The 27,500-nt window shown below is 44.9% G+C and overlaps 1 protein-coding gene across 2 annotated transcripts in view; it reads right to left on the minus strand.

Moving 5' to 3' along the window:
• ENTPD7 (ectonucleoside triphosphate diphosphohydrolase 7) overlaps nt 1-27,500 on the minus strand; it is a 1,330,884-nt gene that overhangs the window by 485,880 nt on the left and 817,504 nt on the right. For both annotated transcript variants that reach the window (XM_044056723.1, XM_044056722.1), the window contains one exon: nt 26,402-26,568. In XM_044056723.1, coding sequence (XP_043912658.1) covers nt 26,402-26,568 — 167 coding nt within the window. The remainder of the gene's footprint in view (nt 1-26,401; nt 26,569-27,500) is intronic.

Genomic DNA, 27,500 nt, shown 5'->3' on the forward strand with positions numbered 1-27,500 from the left:
ATATGAGCACCAGTGGAACAATCCCATATGGGGCCCTGGTTACTGAGTAAGCACGAAAGGAAAAAGTCTTCCAAATGTCTAAGTAAGATTTTATAGTAGTAGGATTTATTGCCTCCGTTAGTACCTGCTGCACGTCCTACAAAAAGAGGTGCATAAAAGATATCAGAATCTTGGAAGAAAATTTCATAATATACTGGGATGATCTGAACTCCCAGTCTTGTGCGAGTAGATCCAATTTCATAAAAGGGAAAATTTTTTGGGTGAGTCCTTCTACACATTCAGGAAATACCCTTGATATCAGTGGACAGGGTGGATTGCATAAATAATGAACCCTTGAAAGGGAATAAAAACAGAAAATGCATGTATTGTGTATTTTGAAAGGAAGCTAACAGATCGTTTTGAGGTGTTCCACAGAACTGGATCTGGAAGACCATATATCAAGTATATCTGGGAGGGTCTGTCTTGGTTCCAGTCAGTCTGAGTCTATGATTTGCTCTGATGCAAAAAAAAAAAAAAAAAAAAATGCTTAAAGGGTTAAGGAATGCTGATGAGCTAACTCCCAAGCACCCATAACCAGCTTGAATAAGGGTCCAGCTTTTTGTTCACTAGGTTACTGATGTACTACATCACTGTGGTGTTGTAGTACTATTTAAAATAATTGTGTGTTCTGGTCTGTCTGAAAGATGTACAGGGCTTGCACCTTTATCGTCACAGGAAATGCCTTTCAAAGAAACTACTGAGATGTTACGACACAGACCAATTCAGAGATAGAGGAAAACAAGGGAATACTTGTGCTAGCCAGTATAATGACTTCACACCACTGCAGTTCCATGTATGAACCACATGAGATTATGTAACCAGACTAAGTAGTTTGATCCAGATGCAGACGATCAGGGATTTTCTAGGTCCCATGGAACCAAAAAGCTCCTCTAGGGGAAGAAAAGTAACATGTTTAAAGGGTCCTTATCTAGAGTACTGGATCTTCCCCAAACAATAACAGGGAAGGAGATTTTAAAACTGGACTCTGAGAAGAGTCTTCTGTGGTGTCAGAAGCATTCTGGAATAGCAGCCTTTGGAAAACTGGCACTGGTGAAAAGACTGCCAGGGTAAGCAAAGCAGAAGAACCAGAGGAAACAAATACTGTCTGGTTTGGAAAGTGGGAAGGGCTCCAATAAAAAGAAGATTTTGTATTCCATGGCAACTGTCCTCCACATGAATAGCTTTTAATCCCTGAGAGTCAGAGACAATAAAGTGTCCAACAGGAATGTACAGAGCTGGTAGATGGAACAGGTGTTCAAGAAATAAAAGAGGGAGAAAAGCTTGAAAAAGAAAGGCTTGTAAGCCTAGGAATCCTAAAGTTGTAACTATATCTTTACTGGAAAGCTTTCCAGCAGTCCTATCCTAACATTTCTAGTTGTTTTTGGGAATGTAGGGGGGGACTTGCCTAGTCAAGCAGAATATATGTCGGGTGCTAAACACTGCCTCTGTCTAATATTACAAGACTTTTAGCTAAGAGTCAAGTCGGAAATCTGTTTCCCAATGTCCTCCTCTAAATCCAGAGGGTAAGGTTTGCAAAGTAACAAAAACCTGGTACGTATCTGTTTTATGAGGGGAAATTGTGAATTGGAGTGACCTCTGGCTCATGGTGGTTTGAAGAACTATACCAGAGGAAACTGGAAAAGTGAATGAGTGGTCTGAGGAACAACAAATGGCCACTGCAGGTGCACTGACTATTGGCAGAGGCACAGATTCATCCCGCACAGAAGCAAGGGTGCTCAGGTAAGTAGTGTTTTCTTTCTAGGACCTGTGGAAGTCAAACCAGCAAAAGTATTTTTTTCTTGGTAAGTATCCTTTCTGTGACCATAGATGATGCGTCAGATACAGAATGTAAGTTGTCAAAAGTTGACAAACAGCACACTTACTCTTTTCCTGGGAGATAAAGTCCCCAAACACTGTTATGCTCAAACAGAACACCAAAATCCTGTCAAGAACTCTTTAAAGTTAAAAAAACTAGCCAGAAAGAAATAAAAAGCAGGTAAGATGTCACCCTGCGAACATTCAAGCTTTTGGCTAATAAATGAACAAACAGTATATAAATCCTGTCAGAAACTCTTTTAAGTAAATTTAGATTGACAGAAAAAAATGGTATGTAAGTTGTCATCGAGTGAACACAAGCAGCACATACCCTGTTAAAAAAATAGAAGTTATGTACTTACCATAACGTTCCATCTGAGTAGTTAGACTTCATTCTTATGCACATATGGGTATACGGATCCGATTTGGATCTGAGCCGGCAAAACTTTTCAAGCATCAGCTATGAGCCCCAAGCTCCTCCTTTACCTATATTACATCACTTCCTCCTATCTAGCCCCAGATCGAGTTTGCTGTCACTAAATGGCAACATAACCACAATCCTAAACAGGATAAACCTGAAGAGTGAGGGGGATGGAGGGAGGGAAGGTCAGACCATGAAACATATGAAAAAAAACTTGTAGACCTTGTTCTGGTTCAAATACATCAATACATTAATGATATATATATATATATATATATATATATATATATATATATATATATATATATATATATCAGTGCCAGGTGCTGAAGTACACTGAAGTGAACTGCAACAGTGACTGAAGATCCAGGGACAACAAAATGTAGGCACGTGGCAGGTGAGAAGTCTGAATGAAGATGATAAATCACTACTGCATTTCAAAACTGATTTTTGAGCCCCTCCATAACTATCAACCCATCCAACCGATTCCAAACAGCCATTAGTGGCGTTTCTGCTGAAGTCCTGACTTCTTCATGTGCTGCAGCAAATGCACTAGGGCTGGCTGTCAAAAGAGATGCAAATGTGGGAATTTTACAGTTGGCATATCCCCTCAGATAGCTCTACCCCACCTCATGAGAGGACAGCTACTACTAGGTCTCCAGTCTCTACCGTGGTTGCATTAATGGTAGATATATCCCCAGTTGATCCCCCTTAATCTTCCCCTAGGGAGAGGTGAGCACGTAATGCCCCTTCATTTCTCCCTCCCACTCTAAATCTTGATCAACTAGGGTCAAAGTAAAGGGGACCACCCCTCTCTGCCACACAGCCAGTTGCATTTCAAAACTATTCATACTGTCCCCCACCATGGTAAAGTTAACAGACAATCACTTATGAAGATGCAAAACAAAATGCCTGCTTTCATCTTCAAAGAAAGTTATGCTGCATCTTTGAAAAATGCTGAAAGAACAGCTACAATAATTAGCTGGATTCCCCAGTGGAAAAATGAAATGCTAAAGTAAAGAATACCTGTGCAAAATCTTACCATAACCATAGATGTCCTTCTCTTCTATATGCTGCAGTATCCATAACATGAGGGAGTCTGCCTCCAGTTGACTCGTATGTCTGGCCCTTATACCAAAGTTAAACTGCTACTGCGAAGGTAGCCCACATCACACAGTGTATATCAGCCATAAACAGATGTCAGGTATAAAGCAGACATCAGCACGCACCTACCTCAGAGCTGAATGCCGCCAAGCACCAACCTGAAGGTAGTGAGTGTCCAGGAGTCAAGCAAGTATCAGGGGGAAGGCTGGGGGAACTATACTGCAGCATATAGAAGAGGACATCTATGGTTATGGTAAGATATTACACAACTATTTTATGTCCTTCTATTCATATGCTGCAGTAACTATAACATGAGGGAGAATGCCAAAGCTCATGCATAAGAAGGATTGGGATGAGGAGTAGATACATTTTCCACAAATCCATTCAGAATAGCCCTGGCAAATGCAGCTCTGGACCTGGAGATAACAATTTGTAGTGTTTGGTGAAAGTATGAACAGATGACCATGCAGCTGCCTCCAAAATGGAAGCTGTATCCAAACCTTTAAAGAAGAAGACACAGCTGTAGTAGAATGTGACTTAAATGGAACAGGAAGATGTTTCCCTTTAGCCGTGTAACAGAAGGAAATGGCTTTTGAAATCCAGGAGGAAAGTTTGCTTGGAAACAGGAAGTCCCAGAGCTCTTGCGTGATAGGAAATAAAAATCCCATCAGACTTATGGATGCACTTAGTCTTTGCCAAGTAGTACCTGAGCTGTGCTTGCACATCTAAAGTGTGAAGGATCCTTTCACCAGAGGACTGTGGAGATGGGAAGAAGGTAGTGAGATTGACAGCCTGATTCAGTGAATACTCATTCACTATCCTGGACATGAAGGATGGGTTGGTACGTAGGGGATACCATGTCCTGATGGAAAACTGTGAAAGGAGGTGATGCCATGAGGGCTTGCAGTTCAGAAACCCTTCTGGTTGAGGTAATAGCCACCTAGAGAATAGTTTTCCATGTGCAATGCTGTAAAGAAGAGGCCTTAGCTGTCTCAAAAAGGAGCTAAAGTAAGCTTTTTCAAAACAAGGTTGAGAGCCCATGGGGGAGGAATTGGTTTCCTTGGTAGTCTGATGTGTAGAATTCCTTTCAGGAACAACTTGATTTCCAACCTGGACGCTAAAGGAAGAGTCAAAGGCAAACATGCTGAGATAGCAGATTAATGTGCCTTGATGGAAGAGTATGACAAGTCACTTTTCATTAGCTCACATAGGTAAGACAGAACCACTGATGGCTCCACAGACAGTGGTTGTAAGTTGTTTTTTAGACACTAGACAGAAAACCTCTTCCATTTGGATAGATAGGATTTTCTAGTAGTGGGTTTTCTGGCCTCCTGCAGAACCTGTAGCACGTCCTCAGTGTAAAGGTGTGTAAAGGGAATCAAAGCCCTATCACCCACGGAGTTAGGTTTAGACTGGATATTTGAGAGTGTATTAGAGTTCCCTTGTCCTCTGTGAGTAGGTCCATCCTGAGGGGTAACTTGTGGTGAATGGCCTTGGCTAGGTGATGAAGAAGGGGGAACCAATGCTGTATTGGCCAAAAGGAGGTCACCAGCAAGGTTTTTGGTTGTTCTTTCTGAATTTTCAGCAGAACTTTCTTAATAAGAGGGAAGGGGGGAATGCATACACAAACATCCCCTTCCAGGGAAAGGAAAGAGCATCCACCTTCCATGTCCCAGGGGAGTGAATCCGGGTGCAATATTTGGGAATCTGTCTGTTCATGGGGGAGGCAACAGATCTACCTGTGGAGTACCCCACCGATGGACCAGGTTCAGGAACACAGCCCTGTTTAACATCCATTTGTGGGATTGAGTCATGGACCTGCTTAGTGAATCTGTCATCATAAACTGAATTGATGGATGTAAACAGCTTGTAGAGGAATGTCACTCTGCTGAGCAACCTCCCAGGCATACAGAGCCAATCTGCAAAGGATATAGGACTTTGTCCCTCCCTGCTTGTTGATGTACCAGAGGACTGTGGTGTCTGTGACCCATCTCAGCACTCCTGGTAGGATTATGGGCTTAAAAATGTTTAGAGCAAACATCAAAACCCGCATTTCCTTGATGCTGATATACTCCCTTGACTGGGGGGGGGGGTCAAGGTTGGAGGGGAAGGCCTGGATTTTTTGTAACCTGTGAAATCTACTACTTTAGTTCTTTTGTTAAGCAGGGCAAGAGTGGAACCACAAAAGTACAGTTGTGTACACTTACCATAAATGTAGATGTTCGAGTGTATTCACTGTTGTAGTCATCACACTTGGGTTATCTGCCTGCAGATAGCCCTCAGTCAGCCTGAATACCAGAGACTTAGTATTTCTGCGTCGGATGCTGTCGCTCCAGGACTGACGTCAGGTCATCAGGAGTATAAAAACAGGCCACCAATGCCATTTCATCAGTTTTTCTTGCCCCAAATGTCAGGAGCCCCCTAAATAGGAAGCTAAGTTATTGTGGGGAAAACACCAGTAAAAAGTAAATACCAATGCCTATACCCCTGAAAGGGGTGAGTAATAGCCATAGAGAGAGAGAGAGAAACCAGGGGGCTGGAGGGAGGGAAACCAGGACTGCAACAGTGAATACACTCGAACATCTACATTTACGTTAAGTGTACACAACTGTACTATGTTCTTCGTGTTACACTGTTGCAGTCGTCACACTTGGGTGGATTCCCAAAGCTGAAGAAGGGTGGAGGCAGTCAAGAAGAGTTAGCGCTGGCTAGTATGCCTTGCAGGACTGCTGTTGCAAAACCTGCCCTGGATTTGGAAAAGACAGGCAGGTGGTAATGCTTGGTGAAGGTGTGTACAGAACTCCTGGTAGCAGCTTCCAGGATGTCCCTGGCAGGGACTCCCCTGAGAAATGCTGTACAAGTAGAAGTTTCTCTAGTGGAATGTGTTCTGACCCCCTGAGGGGTTGGTTTCTCATGGTGCTTGTAGCAGAAATGGATGCAGTGTGCTATCCATTTGGAAACTGTTTGTCCCTGTTGCAAAGCTGACTAGTAACTGGTCAGATTTTCTGAAGGGCTTAGTCCTATCAAGGTAGAATCTGAGCTGTCTGTGCACGTCCAAGGAGTGCAGGATCCTTTCCCCTTTATTCTGAGGATTAGGGAAGAAAGTTGGCAAATGGATGGATTGGTTTAGAGCCATGCAGGACACCACTTTAGGCATAAAGGAAGGGTTAGTCCTGAGGAAAACCCTGTCAGCATGGAAAATAATGAAGGGTTCCACAGCCATAAGTGCTTGTAGCTCAGACACTCTTCTAGCGAAGTGATGGCCAGAAGCAAGGCTGTTTTCCAAGAGAGGAATTTTAACTCTGCTGATGCTGCAAGTTCAAAGGGGGGAAGTGTGAACTTTTCCAGTACAAAGTTAAGGTCCCAAGCAGGGGTGGGTGCTCTCCTAGGAGGCCTCAAGCTGTTTGCCTCTCTCAGGAACTGCTTGATAAGAGGGTGCGAGAAGAGAGGTGGCTCAGTGTTGTAATGAGCTGAAATGGCTGAGGCATGTATCTTAATGGAGAAGGACAGGCCTCTGTGGAGTAGATCTGCTAAGTAATCCAGGATTAGAGGCAGGGAGGGTAGAGTTGTGCCCTCTTCTTTAGATTGAATCCAGGAGCAGTACATGTTCCACTTATCAGCATAGGATTTTCTTGTACTGGGTCTTCTGGCTTCAAGAATGACATTCAGCACCTGTTTGCTTAGGGTTGCTGGGGGAGAATTCAAGGAATAAGCAAGGCTGTAAGATTAAGGTTTGCAGTTGTGGATGCAAAATCTGTCCCTCCTGCTGAGAGAGCAGGGTTGGGTTCTGTTGTAGGTGCCAGCATGGCACCGGTGGCACCGGTGACAGGCTGCGCAGGAGTGGGTATCAGTGCTGGCATGGCCAGTCTGGGGCAATCAGAATCGTCCTTGGTCTGTCCTGTCTTATTTTGAGTAATACTCTTGAGAGAAGGGGCAAAATGGGAAAGGCATAGATTGAGAGATTTATCCACTGAAAAGAAATGGCATCCACTTTCCAGGCCCTGCTGTGAGGGTTCCTGGTGCAGAATTTGCTGAGCTGGTGGTTGTAGGGGGAGGCAAAGAGATCCACCTCTGGGGTCCCACATTTCTGAATCAGAATGTTGAAGGTGCTGGGCTGCAATTGCCACTCGTGTGGGTCTAGGAGATTTCTGCTTAAGTCATCTGCCAGTGAGTTTTGTTTGCCTGGCAGGAATTGAGCTTGCAAATGGACTTGCATGTCCAAGGCAGTGTTCCACACGGCCATGGCTAACCTGCAGAGTGGGTAAGACTGGGTCCCCCCCCTGCTTGTTGATGTACCACATAACTGAAGTGTTGTCTGTTTTTATTAGAAGTTGTCCTGGAAAGAGTAGGGATCTGAAAGCTGTCAGGGCATTCTGCACAGCTAGCATCTCTTTTTGGTTGATGTACAGATGAATTTGAATTGGGCTCCAGTACCTCTGAATGCATTTGCCATCCATGTGTGCTCCCCAGGCATAGTCTGATGTGTCCGTGGTTAGGGTCTGGGGGGTGTGGGGTTGAGTAAACGGCAGTCCCTTGTTGTGGTTCCATGCGTCTGCCCACCAAAGGAACTCTGTCCTTAGACAGGGTATGATAGGAATGACTGTTTCCAGGTCCTGAGGATTTTGGCACCAAAGACTTTTTAAGTACCACTGAAGTTTCCACATATGCAGTCTTGCATATGGAATTAGCAGTATACATGAGGTCATGAACCCTAAGGCCTGCAGTATTTATCTTGTGGATAGCTGGGTTCTGGTGGCCATTTGTTTGAAGTAGGCTGTCAGACAGACTTGTTTTTCTGAAGTGAGGAATGCCATCTGGGATGTTGTGTCCAAGCTTGCTCCCAGGAATACAATCTTTTGACTGGGTACCAGTTTTGATTTCTTTTTGTTGATAGGGTACCCCAAGGAAGTGAGAAGGTTTTTCACAAATGTCAGGTGCTGCAACAGCAATTCCTGACTGTCTGCCTGAATCAGGCAGTTGTCCAAGTACGGGTAAATTTAGATATTTTTCTGCCTGCAGTAAGCAATGGCTGGAGCCAGGCATTTTGTGAATACTCTGGGCACAGTGGATAAGTCAAAGAGAAGTGCAGGGAACTGATAATGCATAGATCTGACCCTGAAACATAGATACTTCCTGCATGACTCCCTTATAGGGATGTGCAGATAGGCTTCTTTTAAGTCTAGGGTGACTAAAGTACAGTTTTGTACCTACCATAAATGTAGATGTCCGATAGATATGTAACTGCAGTCCTGACATATGGGTTGTCCTGCCTCAGGCAGCCCCTCGGTTGGCCGGATTCCAAAGTCTGGGTCCAGCGTCGGCTGATGTCGCCTCTTTCCCGATGTCAGAGCGGCTGGGGTATAAAAGCATCAACCGATGCCATCTTCTTCAGTGTTTCTTGCCCCAGATGCCAGGTGCCCTCCAAGGAAGGCTAAATTTAGAGAATGGATAAAAAATTCCAGACATGCACAACAGTAATAAACAGATACACCATAACAGATATCCCCAGATAATTTGAAAAAGGGGGGAGAGGACCCAAAAATGAGAATTACAGAGGGGTAGGAGGGAGGAAAAACCTGACTGCAGTTGCATATCTATCGGACATCTACATTTATGGTAGGTACAAAACTGTACTATGTCCTTCAAGAATGCAACTGCAGTCCTGACATATGGGTTGAATACCTTAGCCAAGCAGGGGGTGGTAGGATCTAAGAGAGGGATGGTGTAGCTAAAATACCCTGCAGGACTGCCGAAGCAAAGCCTGCTCGTGATCTGGAGTATAAAGGCAGGTTGTAGTGTTTGGTAAATGTATGCACAGAGCTTCATGTAGCAGCCTCTAGGATGTCCTTTGTAGCCACTCCTCTTAGAAAGGCTGTGGATGTGGTTATAGCTCTGGTGGAGTGTGGCCTAATATTGGCTGGCACATCTTTTCCATGGAAAGAGTAACAGAATCTGATGCAGTGTCCAATCCATTTTGAAATTGTTTGTTTGGAGATTGCCTTTCCTTGCACTCCAGCAGCATAGGCTACAAATAGTTGATCAGGCTTTCTGGTGGTCTTTGTTCTGTCCAAGTAGTAGCGTAATTGTCTGTGTATGTCCAATGTGTGCAGCAACTTTTCCCCCTTATTTTGAGGATTGGGAAAGAAAGTAGGCAGGTGAATTGCTTGATTTAGAGACACCTTGGATATCACTTTTGGCATGAATGAAGGATTGGTTCTTAGAGAAACTCTGTCCTGATGAAAAATGAGAAAGGGAGGTACTGCCATGAGGACCTGTATCTCCGAGACTCTTCTTGCTGAGGTAACTGCCAACAGGAAAACCGTTTTCCAGGAGAGAAATTGCATTTCTGAAGATGCTGCTGGTTCAAAAGGAGGAAGAGTTAATTTTTCCAAGATGAAATTGAGGTCCCATGCAGGTATTGGTGGTTTTCTGGGAGGTTTGATATTCTTTATCCCTCTTAGAAACTGTCTTAGCAAGGGATGCAAAAACACAGGTGGGTCACAGTTTTATTTTGCTGAGATTGCTGAAATGTGATTTTTTATGGAAGAATATGAGAGGCCACTATGAAACATTTCTGCCAAGTAATCTAATATCTGTGGTATGCTCATTACTGATGCATCCTGACCCTTGTTGGCATTCCAGATGATGAATCTCTTCCATTTGGCTGAATAGGTTTTTCTGGTGGAAGGTCTGCGCGCTTCCAGCAAGATTTCTTGTACTTTTTTGGAAAGGGAGATATGGGTGAAAGTCATGGGACCCTCCAAGCTGTCAGCTGCAATGTTTGCAGGTTTTGATGAACAGTCCTGTAATTGTGCTGAGTTAGAAGCAGAGGCCATTGAGGCAAGGGCCACGGTTTGGTGTGAGTTATGCTCAGTAGCAATGGGTACCAGTGCTGCCTTGGCCAGTCTGGAGCTATCAAAATTCCTTTTGGTTGTTCTGCTTTGATCTTCAGTAACACCTTGGTCAGTAATGGTAGAGGAGGGAATGCATAAACTGTTAGGGAATTCCAGCTGAAGGAGAGAGCATCCATTCTCCAGGCTAGAGGATGGTGCGTCCTTGAACAGAACTTTTCCAGGCGATGATTGAGGTGAGAGGCAAAGAGATCTATGTCCGGTCTTCCCCATGCACTTGTTATTTGTGAGAAAATGTGTGGATGCAGCATCCATTCGTGCGGATCCAAGAAATTTCTGCTCAGCCTGTCCGCCAGAACATTGTCCCTGCCTGGAACAAACTGGGACTGCAAGTGGATGTTCAGATTCAGGGACTTATCCCAAAGAGTCATTGTTAGTCTGCAGAGGGGGTAAGAGTGAGTGCCTCCCTGCTTGTTTATATACCACATGACAGTGGTGTTGTCTGTCTTGTTGAAGGGATTTCCCAAAGGCCTCGATTGCATGTATCACTGCCAACATCTCTTTTTGATTTATGTGCAGATGCATTTCCCTGGGAGTCCATTGCCCTTGAATGCATTTGCCCTCCATGTGAGGCGTCTGTTGTAATGGTTTGACTTGCTAGAGGTTTGTTGAAAGGCATGCCTTTGTTTAAATGACTTGCTCGAGCCCACCACAAAAATTCCCTTTGCAGGCATGGAATGAGTGGTATTACGTCTTCTAGATTATGGCTGTGTTGAGACCATAAGCTTTTTAGGTACCATTGTAACTTCCTCATGTGTAGTCTTGCCAGAGGTACCAGAAGAATGCACGATGCCATGAACCCCAGGGCCTGCAGGATTTTCCTTGTGGTCAGCTGGGTGAGCTTTGCTAGGCTTTTGAAGTAATCTGGTAAATGTTCTTGTTTCTCCTCTGTGAGGAAAGCCATTTGTGATTGTGTGTCCAATTTGGCTCCTAGAAAAATAATCTGTTGGGATGGCAGTAGTCTTGATTTTTGAATGTTGACTGTGTATCCCAAAGCCTGTAGTAATTGAATGACATAGTCCAAGTTTCTTATCAAGGTTTCTTTGCTGTCTGCTTGTATAAGGCAGTCGTCCAGGTAAGGGTATATTTGAATCCCCTGGAGCCTGCAATGTGCAACTACTGATGCCAGGCATTTCGTGAATACTCTGGGCGCAGTAGATAAGCCAAACGGCAATGCTGAGAATTGATAATGCTCTGACCCTGCAAGAAATCTGAGGTATCTTCTGCAACTGTGTCTGATTGGGACATGCAGGTAAGCCTCCTTGAGGTCCAGAGTAACCAGCCAAGACCCCTTGCCCAGCATGGGAAGGAGTTGCTGTAAAGTCAGCATTTTGAATTTTGCCACAATGAGAAAAGTGCTTAGAGCGGACAAGTCCAGTATAGGTCTCCATTGCTTTTCTTTTCTTGGAACAAGGAACAGTCTTGAATAGAATCCCTGGCCTTGTTCCTGAGGAGGAACCTTTTCTATTGCTTTTATTTGTAACAGCTTTGAAACTTGTATGAGTGCCTCTGCCCTTTGATTTTGTGGCAGATTTGGCATGCCTTGTCTTGTTGGTAAGGTGTGGAAGTGGAACCTGTAACCTTTGTCTACTATGTCCAGAATCCATTTGTCCTTGGTTAAAATGTGCCAGTTCATTGAGAATAAGGATAATTTTCCGCCTAAAGGTGCTTCTCTTTGAGCCTTGGTCGGCGGAATGAAAGTCAAGTCATTGTGATTGTCCCTGTGGTGCAGCTGAACTTCCTGCACCACCTCTCTGATTTGGTGGTTGCCATTGCTGGCCCCTGTAGGAGCCTCGGTATTGCCCTCTACCTCGAGCACGCCTGTTTTTTCCCCTTTGAAACTTGTCAGTGTCTGGAAAGGACCAATTCTTTGAAGGCCAATTCCTGCTGAATCTGGGTGGCTGAACCTGGAGGAAATCCTTGACTGTCTGTACTGATTTAGCCTTTTCCTCAATAGACTTCAACACATCCTGTGCATTAGCACCAAAAAGCTTCTGTTTTTCCAGAGGAGCATCTAGGAGCTTTACTTTAACATGGTCTGGCAGTGGCTGTTCTTTCAGCCAAGCATGTCTCGATAACGCCCCTGTCATAGCTGCCCTACATGAAGCTTCCAATGCATCATAACCACACTGAAGAAAATGATTGCTAACCTGCTGAGTGTTATGAACCAAATCCTGCAATGCCTTTCTATCTATAGGCTCAGGAGAGGCTAACTTTTTCTGCAAATCATCCATTAAGTAATCCTGGTACTGAAACATATGAAAAAGACAGTTAAGTGACCTCATGGCAAGGGTGGAAGAGGTATAAACTTTTTTGGCCCATCTCTCCAGGGACCTAGATTCCCTGTCTGCAGGCAAAGGGTTTTTGGCAGAGGCAGTAGCCACTCCTTTGGGCCCCTGAGAAATAGTTTCTAGATCCACAGAGTGGGCCTTAAAGAGATGCTTATGAGTTTCAGGAACCCTGTAATATCTGTCTGGCTTGACAGGAGCAGGAGGGAGAGAATCAGGGGAAGCACTGGAGTCTGAGTATACATCATCCAAGACATCCAACACTGGAGGAATAGCTAATGGTCTGTGCTGGGGTAACTTAAGGAAGGTACGTAGCCTTTTCCTGGAGTCAGAAAATTCCTGACCCTGCCACTGAAAATGCTCTCTCATGGAGTGGAGAACTTCTCTGAAAGAAATATCCTCTGGGGGAGAGGCAGAAGGAATTGATTCCTCAGCATCAGAGTCCTCGTAGGCCTGGAAGGATTCTTCCTAGGTATCTGAGTGCTCTGAATCCCTAGAGGCTTCATCCAAAGAGAGGGTATCTGTCTGCTCAGTCCTAGGCCTTTTATCTGCAGGAGGCTGAGAACCTCTGTCTGGATGCGAATGAGAACCTCTGATTAGAGATATTAGATCTGCAACTAGGGTCATGATCTGTTTATCAGAAGAGGGGCCCTGGGAAAAGGTTTTAGAAGGATGGGCCTTAGCCTGGCTGGCAGCCTTAGCACGTGTGTAGGCCTTGATGGACATGGAGACTGGAGGCGTAGCTGCCCCAGGTGCAGGGGTAACTTTATCCACTGGTATGGTGTCAGGTAAATCTTGAGCTTCAGTTTCGGGAGGAAAATCAACAACCGGCACCGGGGAAACCTCCAGGACCGAAGTACGCGGTAAAGCGGTGTCGTCTGCCTGGAGCGGTAGAATTACCGCCTCCGAAGAGACCGATGCACTCGTGGAAGGCTTAGGCGTGGAATCGGTGGATGACGCGGGCCGAGGATGTCGGTCCCGGTCCTTGCGTTTTTTGGAAATATGTGCTGTCGGTTGTTCCGACGGCATGATATAAGCATAATTATCGCCAAAAAAGTTTTCGGCAAATTCTGCCCGGCACCTGAGTGTGCGCTTATTAAAGCAAGCACAAGCAGCACAGGCCGAGACGTCGTGGTGGTCTGGGCCCAGGCAGGGAAGGCAGTAAGAATGGAAGTCCTTATGAGGTATTTGTTTACCACAAGACAAACAATTATTAACCTTTTCAATTTTTTCTGACATCGGCTGAGGCAAGAAAAATGTTCCCCAACGGGGTACTTAGCTTTGTGATGACTTCGGTAACTGAAAACACAGGAGCTGACCGACCGGCACTTGCGAACTGCTTCTGCTTCGGGCACCGCGCGGCAAGAAAGACTGAAGAAGATGGCGTCGGCTGATGCTTTTATACCCCAGCCGCTCTGATGTCAGGAAAGAGGTGACATCAGCCGACGCCGGACCCAGACTTTGGAATCCGGCCGACCGAGGGGTTGCCTGAGGCAGGACAACCATATGTCAGGACTGCAGTTGCATTCTTGAAGGACATCCAGGCATCCTTGGCTAGCATAGGTAGAAGTTGTTGCAGGTTAAGCATTCTGAATTTTGGTACTACCAGGAAGGTGTTGAGAATTGAAAGATCCAGGATTGGGTGCCAAGAGCCTTTTTTTTAAATTTTAAGCAGTGTTTTGCACTTTGTAATTGTATTCTGATGAAGTCAGTGGAGTCTGACGAAAGCGCTTAACTGAATAAAGAGGAGTTTTCCTTTTATCCGGATCTCTGGTACTGTTGGCTGCCTACTTCGTTATCTGTTTTTCTACAGTTTGTCTTGGTCTTTTGGCTCCTCAGTACAGAACAAGTGACTGCTGCCCGGCAAGAAGCTTCTAGGGCATCAAAGCCACACTGCAAAGTATGCTTGCTGACTTGGCTTGAAGAGTGCATAAGCTCTTGCAATTCTTTATTTTCTGCACAGTCTGTAAAGGTAGCCACTTTTTGTTTAATAAATTCCATAATATGTTTCTGGTACTTCAGCATGTGAAACTGACAATTCAATGTCCTAATAGCAAGAGTTGCAGCGGTATATACCTTCTTACCCCATTTGTCAAAAGCTCTGGAATCCCTGTTCGAAGGGGTGGGATTCTTGGCTGTAGTTGCCTTGATACCTTTAGGCCCCTGGGAAATGATCTCTGGGTCAACAGTAGTCTCTGAGTCTCTTTTTGGACTGAGGATAGTCTTGGCATTCCCAGTGGAAATGCTCTCTTAAAGTACGTAAGGTTTTACCAAAAGAAAAATCCTCTGGGGGGGGAGAGGCAGAGGGAATGGATTCCTCTGCATCTGAATCCTCATAAGCAGATAAGGGCATGTCTTCATAATCAGACACCTCAAAGTCATCAGACTCCTGGTCTGTTGAAGCTGCAGGGGACTGGTCTCTTTTCCTCTTAGCAGGGGAAGACGGACTTCCCCTAATCAGCGTAATAAGGTCTTCTGCCACTCTAAGCATTTGTCGTTGTGGCATGGGAGTAGGTGCATGTGCTTTGGTCATCAGTTTTCTAGGCGTAGCACGTACTCTAGGCCTAAGAAACTTGGTAGTTTTAGATAAAAAAGTTGTTGGTTTGAGTCGAACATCGGTTGAGTGAAGAACTGCCTCAGAAGCCGGTGCCTGCACAGCGGCTCCGGACCCATCCAAGGTAGAGACATCCGCAGGTTCCATAGTCGAACAAGAGTCTCGCTGCATACCGGACTCTGAATGGGTCTTGGTAGAGGCCTGGGAATCCACTGAAGCGGGCATCAGAGGCTGCGAAAGCGCCTCACTGAGTACTGGTGAACTGGCGACTAGCTTAAAGGAAGCATCGTCAGCAGCTTTGGACCTATGCGGTCTGTCTCTGTCTTTATCCTTACATTTTTTCAGAATATTGGCAGTCAGATGGCTTTCCGAAGCCATTTCAGAATACAGAGATCGAAAACGAAAGAATTTAGTGACGAGAGCCTGACGACGAATGGTTCGGGCGTTGCACAAGGCACAAAACCGACAGCAAGGTATGTCGTGGTCTGGGCCTAAACAAGTGACGCAGTAAGAATGAAAATCTCTGTGTGGTATTTGCTTTCCACAGGCAAGACAATTGCTAACTTTTTCTGACATCGGTTAGAGCAAGAAAAAAGGATCCCCAACGGGCTACTTAGCTTTAGAAGACTTCAGGATTATTTAATTCATAAACAAAATTCAGGTAGCGGCCAACCATCACTTGCGAACTGCTTCTGCTTCGGGATCCTCGTCAAGAAAGACTGATGTAAGGGCGTCGGCTGCTTGTTTTTATACCCCTGACGACCTGACATCAGTTCTGGAGCGACAACATCTGACGCAGAAATACTAAGTCTCTGGTATTCGGGCCGACTGATGGCTACCTGCAGGCAAATAACCCATTTGTGATGACTGCAACAGTGAAACATGAAGAACATCTCCAGAGGGTGAAGGTGATGTTTCCAGACTGTCCTCAGGAACCACTGAAATGTCCTCATGTGTAGCCCTGCCAGGGGTACCATGGGGATAGTGGAAGCCATGAATCCCAGGAGTCATAGGAACTCTCTGGCAGAGACTGTAGTGGAACTAGTTCCTGAAAGTAAGTGCTAAGAGACAGGATTTATTCTGGGAGTAGGCAGGCCATCATTTGGGTCATGAGAATTCTGCAGCCCAGGAAGACATCATCCTGGGAAGGGGTCAGAGTAGATTTCTGAAGGCTTATGGTAAACTCCAGACCCCTCAGAAGGGACATGGTGTAGTCCAAGTGCTCCTGCACCAACTTTGGGGATGAAGCCTGGATGAGGAGGTCGTCCAGGTAAGGGAATATTTGAATACCCTGCATTCTGCAGAAGGCTATGACTGGAGCCAAACATTTTGTGAATACTTTAGGGGCCGTAGAAACAACAAATGGCAAAGCACAGAAATGAAAGTGAGAAGAATCCACACTGAACAGTAGGAACTTCCTGAAACATGGATGGATAGAAATGTGAAGATAGGCAATGACACCATGCATGCCTGAGGGAGAAGCAGAGGAAGGAGTGCAGGGAGAGTCAGCACGCGAAAGTTATGGACTTTGAGAAAGGTGTTTATATGAGATAAATCTAAGTTAGGCCTCCAGGGGCCTTCTTTCCTGGGGACTAGAAACATCCTGGAGTAGAACCCTTTTCCTTTGAGATTTGGAGGCACCACTTGAATAGTACCCTGGCACGGCAAGGAATGCAGGACGGGAGGAAAGAAAGCCATTTGGTCCTGAGGGGATTGTGGGATACCTCTGAAGGTTGACCTGGATTCTCACACCATGAAATAACCTTGTTCGATAATGGTAAGGACCCAAGAGTCCTGGGTTATCCATTTCCAAGCTGGGAGGGACAGGAATAGGCAATAAGAGAGAGGAGTTTAGGGCCTGGTAGTCACAGGCTACTAGGTTTTGCCTGAAAGTGTTGCTTCTGAGAATGTGTGGAAGAGGAGGATCTAGTGGGTACTTGTTTCCTAGAATCCTTTTTCCCCTTGAGAGTGTGATACTTAGAGGCCTTTCATACAAAGGTAGTCCTAGCTGGATAATTCCTCTGGAAGCTGGGAAAGTACAGTTTTGTACCTACCATAAATGTAGATGTCCGATAGCCATGCAACTGCAGTCATAACATGTGGGTTGTCCTGCCTCAGGCAGCCCTCGGTCGGCCGGATTCCAAAGTCTGGGTCCGACGTCGGCTGATGTCGCATTTCTCTCCGATGTCAGAGCGGCTGTAGTACATAAGCATCAGCCGACGCCATTTTCTTCAGTGTTTCTTGCCCCAGATGCCAGGTGCCCTCCAAGGAAGGCTGTAATCAAATTAGAAGACAAAAACAGGATTCCAAACAATAAATGAGCAATAAAACAAATACATCATAACAGATATCCCCAGCTAAGAGAAACAGGGATAGGAGTGGACCCTAGGCATAGAGGGTATGGAGGGAGGACTGCAGTTGCATGTCTATTGGACATCTACATTTATGGTAGGTACAAAACTGTACTATGTCCTTCAAGAATGCAACTGCAGTCATAACATGTGGGTAGAATACCATAGCTTAGCTGGGGGAGGAGGAATGCTCTAGGGAAAAGATGGTGTGGCAATCAAACCCTGCAGGACTGCCGAAGCAAAGCCTGCTCTGGATCTGGAGTATAGAGGGAGATTGTAGTGTTTGGAGAATGTATGCAAGGAGCCCCATGTAGCAGCTTCTAGAATGTCCTTGGTAGGCACCTCTCTTAAGAATGCTGTAGAGGTGGCTGTAGCTCTAGTGGAATGTGGTCTGACATTGGCTGGAACAGTCTTTCCATGAAAGGAGTAACAGAATCTGATGCAATGTCCAATCCATTTAGAAATAGTCTGTTTTGAAATTGCTTTTCCTTGGACTGCAGGGTAAGCTACAAAAGTTGTTCAGACTTCCTACTGGCCTTGGTTCTGTCCAGGTAGTATCGAAGTTGTCTGTGAATGTCCAAGGTATGCAACAGTCTTTCCCCCCTATTCTCAGGATTGGGGAAGAAGGCAGGCAGATGAATGGCTTGATTTAAAGATACCCTAGATACCACCTTTGGCATAAAGGTAGGGTTGGTCCTTAATGAAACCCTGTCTTTGTGAAAAATAATAAAGGGTGGTATTGCCATTAGGGCCTGTAACTCCGAAACTCTTCTTGCTGAGGTAATTGCCAACAGGAAAGCTGTCTTCCATGAGAGAAATTGCAGGTCAACTGAAGCTGCTGGCTCAAATGGAGGTAGAGTCAGTTTTTCTAGGACAAAATTGAGGTCCCAGGCTGGCACTGGGGCCTTTCTTGGTGGCTTAATGTTCTTGATTCCCTGATGAATTGCCTTAGTAAAGGGTGAGAAAAAACAGGAGGATCAGTGTTGTATCTAGCTGAAATAGCAGATGCATGTATCTTTATGGAAGAATATGAGAGGCCGTTCTTTAACATATCTGCCAAATATTCCAAGATGAGTGGGATGTTCAACAATGATGCATCATGTCCCTTGCTGGTATTCCAATTGCTGAATCTTTTCCATTTTGCTAAGTAAACCTTTCTGGTGGATGGTCTTCGAGCCTCTGTTAGTATCCGCTGAACTTCCTTGGAGAGAGATAAGCTGAATTTATTTATGGGATCTCCCAGGCTGTTAGCTGCAGTGTCCGAAGATTTGGATAGGGCCCACCTCCTGGTGTGACATATGCTCCGTAGTAGTGGGTACCAGTGTTGTCTTGGCCAGTCCGGAGCTATTATGATTCCCTTGGGTTTCTCTGCTTTGATCTTTAGTAATACTGAGGTCATCGGTGGCAGAGGTGGGAATGCATAGATTGCTAGGGAGTTCCAGGTGAATGAGAGGGCATCTATTTTCCAAGCTTTTGGATGGTATGTCCTTGTGCAGAATTTTGGTAGCAGATGGTTGAGGTGAGAGGCAAATAGGTCCACTTCTGGCTTGCCCCATGTCGAAGTGAGTTGTCTGAAGGCCTTCGGATGTAACCTCCATTCGTGTGGATCTGTGAAATTCCTGCTTAGGCTGTCCGCCAACACATTGTCTTTTCCTGGAACAAACTGGGATTGTAACTGGATGTTTAGGCTTAGTGATTTCTCCCAAAGCTGCATTGTCAGTCTGCAAAGGGGGTAAGAGTGGGTGCCCCCTTGCTTGTTTATGTACCACATCACAGTGGTGTTGTCTGTCCGTATCAGTAAATGGCCTTGCTGGAGTTGGTGTTGAAAGGCCTCGATGGCATGCATTACTGCCAGCATTTCCTTTTGGTTTATATGCAGATGTGTTTCCTTTGGAGACCATTGTCCTTGTATACACCTGCCTTCCATGTGCCCCATCCAAGGTCTGAGGCGTCTGTAGTCATGGTCTGTGTTATCTGTGGTTTTTTGAATGACATACCTGTGTTTGTTTGGCTCACCGAGGCCCACCATAGGAATTCCTTTTGTAGGCATGGAATGAGTGGTATGATTGTCTCCAAGTTGTTGCTGTGTTGAGACCAAATGCTTTTTAGGTACCACTGAAGCTTTCTCATGTGTAGTCTTGCTAATGGAACCAGGAGAATGCAGGATGCCATGTAACCCAGGGCCTGTAGGAATCTCCTTGCAGTCATCTGGGTGAGTTTTGCTAAACCTTTGAAATAATGAGTTAACGTCTCTTGCTTGTCTTCTGTCAGGTAAGCCATTTGAGAGGCTGTGTCTAGTTTGGCTCCTAAGAAGATTATTTGCTGGGATGGCTGCAGTCTTGACTTTTGGAAATTGACTGTGTATCCCAGAGCTTGAAGTAATCGTATGACATAATCCAGATTTTTTGTCAACATCAATTTGTCATCTGCTTGTATGAGGCAGTCGTCCAGGTACGGGTAAATTTGTATCCCCTGGAGCCTGCAATGAGCAATTACTGAAGCCAGGCATTTTGTAAATACTCTGGGCGCAGTAGATAAGCCAAATGGCAATGCTGAGAATTGATAATGCTCTGGCCCTGCAAGAAATCTGAGGTATCTTCTGCAGCTGTGTCTGATAGGGACATGCAGGTATGCCTCCTTGAGGTCCAGAGTAATCAGCCACGACCCCTTGCCCAACATGGGAAGGAGTTGCTGTAGAGTCAGCATTTTGAACTTTGGTACTATGAGAAAGGTGTTTAATGCGGACAAGTCCAGTATTGGTCTCCATTGAGATTCTTTTCTTGGAACAAGGAACAGTCTTGAGTAAAACCCCTGGTCCTGTTCTTGTTGTGGAACTCTTTCTATTGCTTTCATCCGAGTCATCAGAGTGATTTGCTTGATAGCCTCTGACCTCTGATTTTGTGGTAGGTTTGGCATGCCTTGTTTTCTTGGTAAGGTATGAAAATGAAACCTGTACCCTCGGTCTATAATGTCCAAAATCCATTTGTCCTTTGTCAGTCTGTGCCAGTTTTCTGCAAATAGAGATAACTTCCAGGGAGCTTCTAGTTGTTCCCTGGTAGGCGGTAGTAGAGGAAAGTCATTGAGATTGTGGTTGTGGGGCAGGTGATACCCCTGCGTCACTTCTTTGGTTTCCTGGCTGCTATTGTCGTCCCCTGTAAGGGCCTCTGTATTGGCCTCTTCCTCGGCCACGTCTGTTCTTACCCCTTTGAAACTTTTCTGGATTAGGAAAGGACCAGTTTTTTGAAGGCCAATTCCTACTGAATCTGGGGGGTTGAACCTGGAGGAAATCTTTCACTGTCTGAACTGATTTTGCTTTTTCTTCGATGGTCTTTAACACATCCTTAGCATTTGTACCAAAAAGTTTGTTCTTTTCCAAAGGTGCAGCCAGAAGTTTTGCTTTTACATGATCTGGTAGAGGTTGATCTTTTAACCAAGCATGTCTGAATGACTGCCCCTGTCATAGCTGCCCTACATGAAGCTTCCAGTGCATCATATCCACACTGCAGGAAGTGATTGCTTACTTGCTGAGTGTTATGTACAGCTTCCTGCAAAGTCTTCCTGTCTAAAGGATCAGGAGAGGCTAATGTTTTTTGTAAATCTTCTAACAGATAATCCTGATATTGTAACATATGAAAAGGCAATTTAAAGCTCTCATAGATAAGGTAGTGGATGTGTAAACCTTTTGCCCCATCTCTAATGACCTAGCTTCCCTGTTGGAGGGCAAAGGATTTTTCGAGGTGGAGGCTGAAACTCCTTTAGGCCCCTGTGAAATAGTTTCCAAATCAGCAGTATGGGCCCAGAATAAATGGGAATGAGTTTCTGGGACCCTGTAATACCTGTCTGGCTTGGCTGGAGCAGGAGGAAGAGAATCAGGGGTAGCACTAGAGTCAGAATACAGATCATCCAGAACATCAAGTACAGGAGCAATAGCTAAGGGCCTGTGCTGAGGCTTCTTAAGGAAAGTCCTAAGGCGTTTCCTAGAATCAGAATATTCCTGGCATTGCCACTTGAAATGTTCCCTCATGGTGTGCAGAACTTCCCCAAAAGAAATATCCTCAGGAGGGGAGGCCGAGGGGATGGAATCTTCTGCATCCGAGTCCTCATAGGTCTGAAAGAGCTCTTCCTGGCTATTAGAGTGGACAGAGCCCTCAGAATCTTCATCTGAAGGAGTAGGGTCAGAGGGTTCAACCCGGGGCCTTTTATCAGGAGGGGGCTGGGATCCTCTCTCAGGATGGGCCTGTGAACCTCTAATCATGGAAATTAAATCAGCAGCCATGGACATAATTTGTGTCTCTGGAGTCGGCTGAGGTAAGGATTTAGAAGTAATATGCTTTGTTTTGCTGGCTGCCTTAGCCCTAGTGTAGGCCTTAATAGACATGGCCATAGGGGGCCTGGCAGCTCCACGTGCAGGAGTGACCTTGTCTACTGCAATGGTCTCGGGCATTTCCTCTGTTTCGGTATCCGGAGGAAAATCTATAACTGGCGTCGGAGTAATGTCTGGAATCGGAGTCGTCGGTAATGCGGTGTCTTCGGTTCGGAGCGGTGGAGAGACCGTCTCAGAGGGAACCGGAGCACTCACGCTAGGTTTTGGCGTGGAGTCGGTAGTAGACGTGGGCCGAGGATGTTGGTCCCGGTCTTTTTTCTTTTTGGGAGTTTGCGATGTCGGGAGATCCGACGGCATGGTGTAATCAAAATTATCGCCGAAAAAGTCTTCAGCGAACTCCGCCCGGCGCCTGAGAGTGCACTTGTTGAAGTGAGCACAGGCTACACAGGCCGAGACGTCGTGGTCTGGGCCCAGGCAAGGGAGACAGTAAGAGTGGAAATCCTTATGGGGTATTTGTTTACCACAAGAAAGACAATTGTTAACTTTTTCAGTAATTTCTGACATCGGCTGAGGCAAGAAAAGGTCCCCAACGGGTACTTAGCTTTTGATGACTTCGGTATCGTAGAATACAGGAGCTGACCGACCGGCACTTGCGAACTGCTTCTGCTTCGGGCACCGCGCGGCAAGAAAGACTGGAGAAAATGGCGTCGGCTGATGCTTATGTACTCCAGCCGCTCTGACGTCGGAGAGGAATGGAACATCACCGGACCCAGACTTTGGAATCCGGCCGACCGAGGGCTGCCTGAGGCAGGACAACCCACATGTTATGACTGCAGTTGCATTCTTGAAGGACATCAGGAGAAACAAATATGTGCCTAAGATCTTGTAGCTCCCTTCCCTTTTTCCTGAAGGGCTTTACTGAGCTCTGCAGCTGCAGAGCCAAATAAAGCCTTTTTGTCTAAAGGTATGTGCATGAGCTTGGCTTTAATATCATCAGGCAAAGGCTGCAACCTAAGCCATGAATACCTCCTTAAGACAGACCCTGATATTGCTGCTCTGGCTCAGGCCTCCACAGCATCGTAACTACATTTTATGGAGGGCCTAGTAACCTGGCTGCAGGATTTAAGAATGCTAGCTAGTTTGGCCTTGTTAGGGTTATCTGGTAGTTCTGAAATGCGTTTCATAGCATATGCCATAAGAGCCAGGGAATATTTAGACATATGGGTTTGGTAATTCATGACTCTGAAAGCCAGAGTGGCAGACATATAAACTTTTTTTTACCCAACCTCTCCATAACTTTACTTTCCTTATCAGAGGGGAGAAAGGAGATGGAGGATAACAAGCTTGGAAGTTTTATATGCAGCTACAGAAATGGTAGAGGGGTCAGCTGACAGAGACTTAAAAAGGAACTTGGCATCCTCAGGCACTTTGTAAAATCTATCAGGGTATTTAGGGCTGGAGGTTGGGAGTCTGGGGACTTGGAAGCAGCAGAAAAGGTGTCCAAAAAAGCAGGCGGGACAGGGGGAATGGCAGAGGGGTTAGGGGACTTAATTTGCAAGAGGTCATAATACCTCTTCTAGGTCTCAGAGATCTGACAGCAGTCCCAGGTGAAAAAATTCTTCATCTGCACAATGGTCTCCCCAAAAGTAATGTCTTCCCCAGGAGAATCTGTGCCATTAGACTCCTCCTCTGAGGAAGCATACCCCAGAGGAAAAGCAATCTGTGAGGAGTAAGTTAATGGCTCATCTTCAGAGAAGTCTTCCTCCTCAGAGGAAGCTTCTTCCACAGGCCTTCTCCCATGAGTGGAGGGGGGCCTGTACAGGAGCTGGAGGTTGGCATAAGGTCATAAAGGCATTAAAGAAACCTTGAGTAAAAGCCTGCCAGTCAAGGGTTTGGTCAGACAGCATACCTTGCTGGCCAGAAGAATTATGTTTTTTTTTTTCCTTTGGGGCTTCTGACATATGGTGAAAAGTAGAAGGGCCAGACGTCAGACAACATTCCACGATGTCCGAAAGAACATCTTCTTGAACCACTATTTGAGTAACCCCACGTGTGCCTTTGGAAATAATAAGCCATGGGCTCTCCCCGTCGACCCAAGGTACCCATCAAAAGAGATTCTATAGTTTCCAATGCGGCCTCTGGGCCTTTATCGGCTTTGAGAGGAGCGCCCGGAATAGAGGGAGCAGCCGTAGGCAGAGGCTTCTTGGCCTTCTTGGTTGCAGCTCTTCCGAAGGTCCCGATGTTGGGTCCATAACCCACGATAGGCGTTTAAGTCATTGGTTTTCAAAGTACAGCCTAAGGGAAGAGAGATGGCTCTGAAGGGTTTTAGGGATGAAGGCACTGAAAATATCAGAAGATGTATGACCATGTTCTGGGCCTAAGCAAAATAAACAGAGCTCATGGGTGTCTTTATGTGGAATCTGCCTTCCACACTAACACTTGCCCTTCCTAACTGACATTAACTCACAAGAAACAAAACAGCAGCAATTTAGATAACAAAACCCCCCTACGGTGTACTTATCTGAAGCACTAGCGAAGCACAAAGGCGACTTTCCAAAGCGAGCAACGACTGGAGCTGACAGTCAAACAAGCAGCAGAAAACGTCTGAGGTAGGTGCGTGCTGACATCTGCTTTATACTTGATGTCTATTTATGGCTGACGTACACTGTGTGAAGCGGGCCATCACAAGTACCTTTACAGTAGCATTTTAACTTTGATGTAACGGCCAGACGTACAAGTCAACCGGAGGCGGACTCCCTCATATTACGGATACTGCAGCATATGAATAGAAGGGCATCTATGGTGATTTTCAAAGCTATTTAAACTGGCCACATTTCTGTTCTATGACTACTTTTCATGAAGAAAAGTATAAAACTGTTAATTCCTGGATTACAAGGCAAATTTGTACACTGATCTCCTCCTGCAATGTACCTTTAAAATGCAATGTTTTATCATTTTGTATTGCCTAGTGGCCCAAGCAGTGGCTGAAAAAGATATTGTACTACTCACCTCATCTGGTTAACAAACAAAAATAAACAGAAAAAAAATGTTCTCTGTCTCAAAATATTAGGTAACACATTCAAAGCATATTGTATAAATTGCCACATTTTTAAGTAACACTTATATAGCTGTTATTACCAGATGAAATGTTAAATTATAACGCCAATGAACACTTTTTTTCTCACAACTGCACCACAATCATTTTATGAAGAAGCATTAGAAATAAAGAAAACTTCAGCTCTTCCAAGGAAGCTGACCATAAACTGACACTGAAAATCACACTGGGTACAATTTTTTTTTTAATGTAAGAAGCGACTCCATTTACACTCATCAGACATTTCAAATAACTGGCTTCATACAAAGTTTATGTAAGACTTCTGAAAACTGACAAAAATACAGGCCTTCACTAGATGAAGTAAGCATTAAAAAGTAACTGGATTTACCTGTGTAAGAAGTGTAATGATCACACATTTTAATGACGTGATTTTACTTTTTTATTTAATTCATACAGTCATTCTCATTCTCCATTTGCTTGCTAAATACACTTCAGGAATGTGGAGAATTACCTGTTTTGAAAAAGGAATGTGGAGAATCCACAACAGAGCACAAAACTCAATAGGTGCTCGACAGAATAATTTATCCTGGATGAAGTGCCAGCCTATCACAGGATACACACGCACATTCATACATAACACAACAGTGATGGAATGCCAGTTGATTTACAGCATGTCTATGGGACATGTGAGGAAACCAGAGCAACTGGCAAAACCCACAGAGATGCAGAGAAGATATGCAGACTCTATGCCAAAAGTACCCAAGATGGAAATGGAACTAAGGAACCAACAGCTGTGAGGCAGCAATACCAGCCAATGCACCACAGTACTGGCCTGATTTAACTTCATGTTCATGTTGGTTTTAATTAGCTGAAAAAAAAAATTATTCAAAGAAAAGGTAGCTGTCACAAATGTGCTAGAAGACCTGTTGTGGCTGCAAAAGTACTCATAATTACAGTTCTGTTTGTAGCAGAACTTAGCACTTTATAAATCATTGTTTTAGATCAGACTGACAGCATATTTATTCATCTATCATATCAAGCCAGGCTGAATTTATCCACATCTGGTACGGCTGATCGATTACATAGAACACAGACTAGACAGACAGACTGGTAGGATATTTACTCATCTAGCATGCCAAGCCATGCTGAATTTATCCACATCTGGTATGGCTGGCCTATTACAGTGAACCCAGAGTAGGCAAATGTGGATGAACATCATTGATTTCTCTTTTACGGGATATTTACTGTGAAATACTACTTTTCATGTTGTTTCTAATAAAGAATATGAAGATGCATGCAGTACTACAATCTGCAAGAAAATGAAGCTTTATGAAATAACAGAATACTTATTACATAAGCAATTTTAGGGAATATGTTGTAATAATGTGTTGTGATCTCTGCTCACGTGTTACTAGGGTAGAGTCATTAAAAGACATTGACTTGTTGTTTGTAAAAGTTTTTGAACAGCAACTTGAACAACACAGAATGTTACATTTTTCAAAAAATCTGAGAAACATACAAGAAAAGTAACACATGTACCTGTTTTTGGTCCATGTTAAATTGTAAAGTCCGTCCTCATAACTCTGACGTACAAAGTTACCGCCAAAGCCAAGGAATGTAGTTACATATACTCTGTAAACATGGTCCATATTTTGTACATCACAGCCCAGGTTAAATTCTGCCATCAAATTCTTTGCTGCCTCCTCCTAGATAGAGAGAGAAACAGAAGGGGACATGCTCAGAAAAAACAGATTAAAACCACAGTACCAGTTATCATACCATTAGCAGTGTATGTATTCTTTTAAAAATAACAAGGGGCAACAGCTGCTCAACAAACTTCAAAGTAACAAGAAAACAGTTGTAAGAGCAAAGGTTACTGTAAGGAAAAAGGAAAATAAAGAACACAATTAATAAGGTTCATAGGTTGGTACTAGGCTATCAGCCCTAGGGCCTATACAAGCCTAGCCATAACAATTCCCTGGCTATTTCTTCCCACATTATTTACTTTCCTGGACCCCTGTCTAGCAGGGCGACTGACGTGATCCCTGGGGTGAATTTCCTTTCTCCCATCCAATCGTCAAGGTTCCTCTTGAAGAGGTCCAAAGAGGCACTCTGCTTGACATGTATGGGCAATCTATTCCAGAGTCTGGGGAGTCTCTGGGTCAGGAACCCATCCCTCCAGCATGTTTTGTTTATTGTGATGACAAGGTTTAGATCCCTGGAGCGTGTAGCTCTGTGGGATTGGGATTTCTTTAAGTGTAGCATGTCCAACAGCTCTGGGTTTGACATGGCCTTGTATGTTAAGCAGAGATCGCCTCTGAGTAGACGATATGCGACAGAGTATAGCTGGAGTTTTTAAGGCGGTCAGCGTGGGGCATCTGCTTTAGGCCTGTGATTCTTTTAGTGAGGTATTTCTGAGGCCTTTCCAGTTGTTGCAGATGTCTTGAGAGGTACATACCAAATGGGGCGCTGTATTCTATAATGGGCCTAATGAGGGATGAGTACAGTGGGACAATGACCTCCTTTTTTCTGAATGAAAAGCCCTTCATGATGAGGTGTGCCACATAGAAGGATTTCCTGACTGTTGTGGCGATGTGGTTATCGAAGGTGAGACCACTGTCCACCTGTGTCCCTAAGT

This window comes from Protopterus annectens, chromosome 14.part0 (genome assembly GCF_019279795.1).
Source record: "Protopterus annectens isolate FY-2018-M chromosome 14.part0, PAN1.0, whole genome shotgun sequence".
Lineage (NCBI taxonomy): Eukaryota > Metazoa > Chordata > Ceratodontiformes > Protopteridae > Protopterus > Protopterus annectens.